Source organism: Otolemur garnettii, unplaced genomic scaffold (genome assembly GCF_000181295.1).
Source record: "Otolemur garnettii isolate 467f Iridium unplaced genomic scaffold, OtoGar3 scaffold00055, whole genome shotgun sequence".
Classification (NCBI taxonomy): domain Eukaryota; kingdom Metazoa; phylum Chordata; class Mammalia; order Primates; family Galagidae; genus Otolemur; species Otolemur garnettii.
In genome coordinates this window covers 8325288-8334845 of record NW_003852450.1, presented here as the reverse complement: position 1 = coordinate 8334845, position 9558 = coordinate 8325288, and the positions used below count along the sequence as shown (strand labels likewise).

The 9558-nt window shown below is 53.6% G+C and overlaps 1 protein-coding gene across 2 annotated transcripts in view; it reads left to right on the top strand.

The window, feature by feature from the left end:
* The window catches only part of CUNH1orf106 (chromosome unknown C1orf106 homolog), a 20347-nt gene that overhangs the window by 3766 nt on the left and 7023 nt on the right, over positions 1-9558 (top strand). Inside the window, exons 1-5 of one of the 2 annotated variants that reach the window (XM_012806627.1) lie at positions 80-361; positions 3441-3589; positions 4324-4448; positions 4968-5084; positions 5750-5972. In XM_012806627.1, coding sequence (XP_012662081.1) covers positions 3535-3589; positions 4324-4448; positions 4968-5084; positions 5750-5972 — 520 coding nt within the window. In that variant the 5' untranslated portion in view covers positions 80-361; positions 3441-3534. Of the gene's footprint in view, positions 1-79; positions 362-3440; positions 3590-4323; positions 4449-4967; positions 5085-5749; positions 5973-9558 lie in introns of those variants that run through there. The other variant, XM_003792294.1, reaches the window with a different exon arrangement.

Here is a 9558-nt window from a genome sequence, read left to right as displayed (position 1 = left end):
GCCCCCTTTTCTCTCCTTGTCTCCTGTTCCCCCCGGAAGTACAGAGGCCCAGGAACTGCCTGCTGGCAACAGTCGCAGGATTAGTTCAGGGAAGGACTTGCTCACCTGCTCCTCCCCTCTGACTCAAGTCATAACAAGTAACCTGGTTCCCCTGGCCCAGCAGCCTGGGAGGGACGGCGGGCAGGTGGGACGAGAGGGGCAGCCACTGGCCAGCAGCTCCAGTCGGTTGGAGAGAGCACAAAGTGGGTAGCCTGTGGCCTCGGAGCCCCTGAGGTGACATGGACAGCGCCTGTGCCCCCTGACCGAGAACAGCGGCTGTTTCAGCTGTTTCCTGGATTCCCGGACCAAATCCCAGAAGCAGGTGAGGGTGGGGCAGGGTGCTGGGGCCAGACTGGCCTGGGAGTGGAAGGAGCTCAGGCAGTGGCCGTCATTCCTTCCTGCTCCGGGCCAGCTCTCGTCTGTGGTATAGGGATGATAGAGGGGTGCTGGTACCCTTGGATGGGAACCTGTCCCTGTGATTCCCCAGGCCTGAGTTTCCAGCAGTGGCGGCAAGCAAAGATGAGCTGGAGCAGACAGGCTCAGGACCTGGCTTTGGAGACACATTTGTGATGGGGGAGGTCCCCAGTGGCTCAGCCTGAGGGAAAGTGCACTGGAGTTTCCCTTCCTCCCTTTGTGACCTACTTTCCCTCCTCTGCCTTTTTTGGGGGACACTGTTCAGTCAGATAAGCTGCTTCTTAGGGTCCAGTACTGGGGCTGGTGGAGGCAGAGGGCAGGGAGGGAGAGGAGGGATCTCTGTTGAGGAGGGGGAGGGGATGTTACCTGAACTGCCTTTATCTAAAAGCTATGCCTTCTGGGAGGGGGTGAGCCTGAGCCCTGCCTATCCTGGGACTGGTTCCCCACAGCTCTGAAGGCAGCCTCAGCAGGGAAAGATGAGTTGGGTTTCCTTCGCTGTCTAACATTGTCCAAGAAATTCAGATCCAGATCTAGATACAGATTAGGGAACTGGAAAGGGCCTTAGGCATCATCTAATCTTCACTGTGCATATGGAGGAAGACCCACCAAGGCCAGGTGACTTCCCACGGTAGCACTGACAGTAGCAGAATCAAGACTAGAATCCAGGACTCTGCACTTCTGGTCCTGTGCTCTTTGCCCTACTTTGCCCTAGTTGGAGTGGCAAGTTAGTCCAGAGTGGACCCAGCATCAGGTTGGGACCATGTGAATACCAGTATCCATCCCTCCTTGGCCCTGGCGGTGAGAAGTAAGGCTGACCAGGGAGAGGGGGAACTGGAGGCAAGGAGAGGGCTGCCAAGGCACTCCCTTTGTCCCTGCAAGTCCCCATTCCTCTCTGCAACAATCCAGGAGACCCTGAGAAGCAGGGGCTGAGTTACTCCAACTTTCCAAGGCAACACCTCAATGGTTAATAATTAATTGGCAAATGTGACTAATTAATGACTTTCCCTCCCACATTACCTCCTCCCCTGTCCAAAGCAAAAGTGCTCACCTTGCTAGCTGAGGCTCTGTCTTGCTTCCCAGCTCTGGCTAGGCCCTGCCCTGGCTTCTGGGGAGAGTCAGACAATACCCTGAGTGGGTAGATGGTCTGGACTTAGTGTGGGAGTATGGGGGGTGTGTGTGAGCTGTCTGTACCTCTGTCCTGTCCTTATCTCCAGGCAGGAGAGGGTTTTGGATGAATGGACAGTGCAGAGCTAATAGTCACCCTAACTACCCTGGGGTTCCAGAATATATAGCCAATCTTTCTCCTTGGCATGTGTGCAAAGGCCCCACCATAACCTTACAGGTTGTTTTTCAAAATCACACGTTCTTGTCCAGTGTGGTGGCTCATGCCTGTAATCCTAGCACTCTGGGAGGCCAAGTGGGTGGATCACCTGAGCTCAGGAGTTTGAAACCAGCCTGAGCAACAGTGAGACCCCGTTTCTACTAAAAATAGAAAAATTAGCCAGGAGTTGTAGTAGGGTCTGTAGTCCCAGCTACTTGGGAAGCTGAAGCAAGAGGATCGCTTGAACCCAGGAATTTGAGGTTGCTGTGAGCTATGACTCCATAGTACTCTATCCAGGTTGACAGAGTGAGATTCTGTCTCAAAAAAAAAAAGGCATACATTCTCTATACTTCCTTGGAGAACTAAAATTCCAAAGTGCAAGGTACATGATGTTTTCAGGGTGTTTTTAATTGTTGGTGCCCATTGTGCTTTGATAGGCTTGTTGTTTATGTAGATCCATAAAAGTTTTTGATTGTTCCTGCTCTTTCAGTCTTGATAGGCAGAGGTACTATTGGGGACCTGGCCGAAAGCAGTCCCCTGTCCCTCTCGGCCTTGCTTTATTGATCAGCTTTCCTGAGGCCTACTTCTCTGTCCTGTTGGCTGCCTGTGGAGGGGTGGAGCCCACCTCCCCACCCTACAGCCCTGTGCTCTGAGCAGGCAGGATAGGTCCCAGACGGAAACTCAGAAGGACTTTTGGACTCTTGCTCAATGGGCTGACTCAGTGAGGAGGTGGCTGGGCTCTCCTTCCAGACCGCCTGCCCGGGCTCCGCCTGCCCCTCCCCAGGCCTTCTGCTGCCAGCAGCTGGGACCCTGACCAGGGGTGTGGGTTTAGTGAGGAGAGAGAGGGGGCGGACACAGGTGTTGTTTAGGTGACTGGTGTTTGGCTGGACCAACACAATAGGATTACACCCGTTCCACTACCCTTTCTGGCCTTGTACAGTTTCTGCTATAGTTGCTGCCTCCCAACCCCCATGTCCTGGAAACTCTGACAGACACAGCTCAGGTCTCCTCTGGTGTGAGGTATAGGGGATCTAATCTGACTTTCCCTGGAAGGGTCTGCCAAATATGGCTGCCAGCTTCAGAAGAGCGTGCTGACATATATTGGCTATACCTGCCTACAGATGGATAAAATAGTCTAGAGACCAGGGCATCCTGGGTTTTGGGAGCCCCACACCAGGACCTTGGCCCTGTGCCCAGCCTCTTCTTGAAATGCCCTCAGCCACTGGGGCAGTAGGACATACCTCATGCCTCTCAAGTTCTGGGGCTGAGGCTAGCCATGCCCATGAAGACACCTTCCCCTTCCTCCCTTCCTCCTTACTGTGTCATCTTATCTCTTTTTTTTGGTCCCTTTCCTTTTCATCCTCTCTCTGCTCTTTTCCCTGTTGTCCTTAATCCTAATCTAGGTGGCTCTTGTGGCCACCACCTGTCAACATTCTTAGGCCTAAAGGACTTTGGCCTAGAGTACTCTCTTGAAAGGGAGTGTTAGGCCACTGAGAACAGGATTTGCTGGCGAGACCCACAGCGCCTGCTCTCAGGCAGCACCCACATTATGAGAATCCCCCAGCCCCGATTGTTCCCAAAGCACAGTCCACATTTCCACTCCCTCTACTCTTAAGCTCTGTTTGTAACCAAGGGAGTTCACAGTTACACTCTTTTCTCTTAAAAGCTGGGGAAACTCCAGGCTACCTTCATATCCTGTCCCAGGTTGGGCACGGTGTCCCTCCTCCCTGCTCTGTGTCCCCTCCTCCCAGAAATCTGCCATGGAGAGTAAGGATGAGGTCAGCGACACTGACAGCGGCATCATCCTGCAGTCTGGTGAGTGTTTGGGGAAATCCCACTGCCTGGGCCCCCAGCCCTGACTCCTAAGTCCAGGCTGAGACTCCCCAGGGGTAGGAGGAGAGGGAGGAAGAAGCCTCCTGTGCTGGCGGGGGGTGGGGGGGGGTGCTGAAGGGCTGGAGCCTTAGGGATACCTGGAGTTTTCATCCCTGGAGTTTTGGTCCTATCAGGAAGAAGGATATGTAATGTTCAAATTTAGCCCCAGTGGTTACTAAGAAATTGAAATATCTCATCTGGCCCATGTCAGGATCCTGTCTCTCTGGTCAGCTGGAGTTTGTGGGCCGAGTCTGGACTAGTCTTGACAGAGGGCAAGAAAGTAGAGGCATGTGAGTGTGTGTGAGGGAGGGGAGAGACAGAGAGAGAGGGAGAGAGAGAAGGAAGAGGCGGAGGCAGGAGGAGAAGGAGGAGGAAGAAAGAGAGAGTTCTGACCATGTAGTCCTCTCCCCCATGGGAGGCTGCTTGGTGGGATGGCTGTTCCTTCTGAGCTGTATGTAACATTGCCATCTTTGGGCAGTCAAGAGACATGATGTTTTGTGGCTATGACACAGGCCACGGCAGCCAAACTGTAATTAGTAGGCAGGCATGAGGCTGTGTGTGTGTGTGTGTGTGTGTGTACACGTGCATGTGTTGCTCCCCTGGGGTGGTCAACATGTGTCTGCGAGGGGCTCCAACCTCAGGGTCCCTGAGTGTGTGCCCCTGCTGCCCTCCTGCAGGCCCCGACAGCCCAGTCTCTCCGATGAAGGAGCTGACCCATGCAGTTCGTAAGCAGCAGAGGGCCCTGGAGGCGCGGCTGGAGGCCTGCCTGGAGGAGCTGAGGAGACTCTGCCTGAGAGAGGCGGTGAGAGCCCTGGCCAGCCCCCACCCTGCACACCCAAGGTTGGGGTTAATCTGAGGATCCCTGGAACCCCAATTTGGGGGGCTGGGGGCCTGAAGGGAGGGAACCCCATTCTTGAGGGCATTCTGGAAATCAGTCTGAAATCTGGTGCTGAGAGTCCCTCTGAGGCCTTATGTGACCTGGGCACTAGACAGAGGAGAATTAGACTCAGGCATGGGCCTGGGCCCCGAGAATGAAGGACATGAGAGGCTGCAGAGGGACTGTGTGCATGTCAGTGCCTGTGAGAATTTTAACAGGGCTGGTGGAGTGCTTTGGAGGAAGTGATCAGAATGTGGTTTGAAGGGAAGGGGAGGGAGTGCAGAGCGGGCGCTAAGATGGGCCAAGATGGGATGGGGAGGCCACCCTAGGAGCCCCTGTGGAGGGCAGGCATGTGCACCACGGGGGCCAGTGGACGAGCGCTTCTTGGTTGGCCAAGGGCTGGGCAGGTGGAGAGGGCCTGGCTTGACTCTGTTTCTACTCCAGGAGCTGACAGGCACCTTGCCAGCAGAATATCCTCTCAAGCCAGGAGAAAAGGCCCCCAAGGTCCGCCGCAGGATCGGAGCATCTTACAAACTGGAAGAGTGGGCCTTGCACAGAGAGGTGAGGACTGCAGGAAGCCGAGAGCACCACTCATTCCCCAGTGATTGGTCATGGAGGCACAGGACCTCAGTCTGGTACCCTGGAGGCTCCCCTGCACCCATTCACAACCAGTAGGGTGCTCGGTTCCATGTTGGCAAGGGGCATCACCCCAAATGGCGGCATGATGAAGGTAGCGTGCCACCACAGGAACAGAGAGCTGGGAGCTCAAGGGAGGACACTGGGTTTGGCTCCAGTGGGGCGAAGATCAGTTAAGAGCGCCAACCACCAACCCAGACAGGCAACCACATTCAGACAGGTTGTGCTGGCCTCTAGGGCTGGCCTCCTTTTTCTCAGCACAGGAGGAAGGAGGTGGGGTGGCTGGGGCCCTGGGTGCCTTTCCCCTGTATGAATGGCTGCAGTTTCCCATGGGCTGGCCTGCCCAACCCTTCAAGGTCAGGAGAGAAAGTGTGCCACTAGGGTTCCCACCCTACCTGGTTCAGCAGGCAGGCTGGTGGGCGGGTGCTCTTGCTGGCTTTCCAGGCCACAAGTTTGCTCTTGGGCCCGTCCCACCCTCCACCCTCACACTCCACCCTCTGCCCCATGTCCCTGGGTGCTGGCTGTCTGCCCCTTCTCTGTGTCCCCCAGCCCCTGCCTCTGCCAGGCCTTACCCCCTCCCTCTCCCTCAGGACCCCCTGAGCAGCTTGGAGCGCCAGCTGGCCCTGCAGCTGCAGATCACCGAGGCCGCCCGGCGGCTGTGCCTAGAAGACAACCTGGGCCGGCAGGCTCGGCGGCAGCGGAAGCACGCGGTGCTGCAGGAGGAGAAGAAGCTGCGTGAGCTGCAGCGCTGCCTGGGTGAGCGGAGACGCAGCAGTGAGCCCCCTCCAGCCACGGGGCTCCCATTGGGCCGAGGTGAGCCAGCTGCCCCTCGGGCCAGGCGTGCCTGCCTCATACCAAGCTTCTTTGGAACCAGGGCTGCATGGCCTCTGCTGAGTGGCTTTGCACTTGGTTAGCGCTGCCGGCATGCCCAGTGCTGGGTTCAGTGTCCCATCTTGGCTCCAGCAAGGTGAATTTGCTTCCTCGGTCCACTGCAACCCCATCCTGACCCTCGGTGACACCAGCAAGCCTTCTCCATCCTGCGAGAGCCTCTTCTCTACCTTTGTAGAAAATATCCTCTTCTTCCACGTCCTCCTCAAAGGACACTACCTTCAAGAAAACTTCCTAGACAGAAGGCATTCCCCCAGCTGACCCTGAGCTTAGTCCAAGGGTTTATTCAAGTGGGGTAGCTTAGGCCTGCCCTCTGCCCTCAGGCTCTCAGGGCCATGGCTTGCCTGTGTCAGGGCTGCCAGAGGTTCATGTGAGCCCCAGGCTCTGGGCCAATGCACTCACTCCCCCCTGGCCTGAGTAAGGCAGCCCAGGGTTGACTGCAGCTATGTGTAACTGCTCGCTGAACTGTTTCAGGAGCTCACAGCTGCTCATGGGACGTTTAGGTTGAAATCCAGCAGCACCGGTGCCACTCTCCAGAATCCCTTTAGTATCTACAACCACCTAGCCAAGAGCAGAATCCTTCGCTTCTGTTCTCTGCCCTTATTGTACCTGTAGTTCAATCCCTGAACCCGTGGCACAGAGAACAGTGGCTGTGGGGCATCTAGTGAGATGTCAAGGCCCAGGGCCAGCCACATGACATCAGTTTGTCCAGCCTGAGTTACCTTCCAGCAGGTGGTTCCAAGCCCTTAGTTATGACCATTTTTCTTTGCCCTGAGTTAGAACTTGTAGTTCACCAGCCCTCTACCCAGTCCCCACCGCATCATGCCTTTGGCTCAGCCCTGCCCCCCAGATCTCACAGGGGTCTCAGGCCTTCCTGGCTGCATCTGAGGGACGGGAGGGAATAGGGAGGTGCCCTGGGGGCAGAACTGGATTCAGAAGCCTTGGTTGGAAAGTGGCTGCTTCTGTCACTTTATCAGGCTTGTTGGGTTGGGTTTTTGCCAAGACTACTCTCCTCCCCTGTCTAGAAGCACATGTATAGAAGCCTGAAGGCATTTCCTTGTCCCTGTCCCCACGGCTCATGCGTCAAGCAGGCATAGGTCTCACGAGTGCCTGTTCCCACCTAGGGCCTCTAGTTAAGGGTAGAAAGTGTATGACCAGATACCACCCAGGTCACCTCCAGCAGCTGGGAGTATATAAGAAGGGAGGCCGTTCCTCCATATGTCATTTGACCCAGTAGACACGGAAGAAGAGGGGTTGACCTGGGGTGGTGGCCAGACTAAACTAATGGCCCTGGCTTGGGTACAGAATAATATTCCCAGTCTCCAAGGCTCTAATGAAAAAGTTCCATCCTTACCCTACTCTCAACATGGCTCACAGGACTTGACCTTCTGCTGAAAGGCAGCTGCTGGCTTGGCATGGAAGTCTCTAAGAGCCAACTTGCCCTGTGCTTGTATGGAGCTGTTGAGGTAGAGAGATCTGCTCCCATCCTAGTTGGTCACAGCCCCACCTGTATCCTTCTCCAGCCTCACACTGCCCCTCAGCCTCCCCTGCCCACCAATGCTGCATTTGCTAGGAGCTTCTGCCCATGACCGGGAGGTGGAGGGGTGTCACTCTGCTGCTGCCATCATGACTGATGATGCTTCTTTTGGGGAGACAGTAACAGGCCAGGACACGCCTAGGGCTCTGGCTTAACCCTCTGTGGGAGGCAGGAGGCTGAATTTCTGAAACCACTCAGCCCAGGTAAAGATAGAGATGGAGAGAAGAAACACCTGGCCTAGCTGCTGACTTTCCCAGATCAGGTAAAAGACCCTGCTCTCCAACTTCGGGAATTACTTGTCTAGAACTGCCCCTTTCTACGCTCCCCAATGTAGGACATTAGATGGAGAGTGTAGAAAGGGGCAGTTCTAGACAAGTAATTCCTGTTCTGTGGCTCCTCTGCCCAACAGTGTTCTCCCAGAAAGAAGGAAGTAAAGAGGGCTTAATAATTAATTAGTAGCTGAAAGGTGTTTTGAATTGAAAAGAAAAAAAAATCCAAAGCCAAAAACCCCATGCCCACTTTGGTCTACATACAGGGTTACTCAATTTGGGAAAGTAATTATGCCAGGGGAGATTAATTAGGACTCCGCAGCAGCAGAGAGCAGTCAGACATTAAATTAATTTATTAGGGTGAACCTGGTGACAGCTGCCCCAGCATACACTGCTGTAACATAGTAGGCACTTAGCATGAGTTGGTTGATTGACAGTACCAGCTTTTAGCAACACTTGAATAGAATGTCTATGCTAATGGATCTGGTCTGTATCTGTGCTGTCCAGTACGGTAGCCACCTGCTGCATGTGGCTACGGAACATTTGAATTGTGCTTAGTGTGGCAGAGGAGTTGACTTTTAAATTTTATTTAATTTTAATGAAAATAGCCATTTAATTTTAATGTAGCTTGTGGCTAGGTGTTGGCAGCACAGCCTTTGAGAAGTTTCAGAGTTTGTGAGTATGGTCTCCTTAGTTATCTCTCCACCTGGGGTGTCCTGCTGCTGTTGCAAGGCCGGGGGAGGTTGAGCCAGGGCTGGGTCAGGACAGTGGCTGAGACAGGGAGCAGCCTTCAGGGACCCCTTGTGCTTGGTTGGCAGACCGATGTGCCCCACCCACTCATGCCCTGGGCTGTGTGTCTCCAGATTCCCTTCTTTGCTTTGTTTATTATGCCCTATGAAATGCTGATCTCATTTTTAGGCAGATACAGGGTGACTGGGAATAATGTCTTTCCTCCCATATCATCCAGCCAAACCAAATCACAGAACTTTGACGCTGGCTGCACTGTCCTGTATGCATAGTATAGTTCCACAATTTCCTCAACTTGATGTTTGTGAAAAATAGACATGTTTATCCTTTAGGTTTTTGTAAAAGATCAGAGGCAGGGAGCCAGACTTTAATAAGAGGCTATCTGCTGATTATGAGTCTAATAAGGCGTGGGCTGGCTGGCTACTCCAGAGTCAGGCCCACCTCCTGTCACTGTGTGGCCTACAGAGTCTCAGACCTGCTCTGGGTAAAGTTTTTATTTCATTTAAGTTGTGGAGCAAAGATCGATAAACTTTCATGTCAAGGGCCAGACAGTACATATTTAGCCAGACGTTGCATAAACAAATCCATAGCTGTGTTCTAATAAGACTTTGTAAAAAGCTATTGCACTGGATTGGCCCATGAGCCCTGGTTTGCCAACCCCTACTGTAAGGGATTTTAAGATGATTGGAACTTTTCACTTTCTTAAAACTTTCTGGGTAATGACCTATGCGTTAGATGCTAGCCCACAGGAAAGCTGATAAGAGGTTGTGGTTGAGAGCACAGACTCACTGTCTAGGAGTGAATCCTGACTCAACCACCTTTTGGTGGATTGACCTAAACCATGTTACCTCTGACATGTGGTTTCCTCAACTGTCACATGGAGGTGATAATATCCATCTTTCATGCTTGTTATGAGGATTATGTGAATTAATACATATAAAGTACTATATATATATAT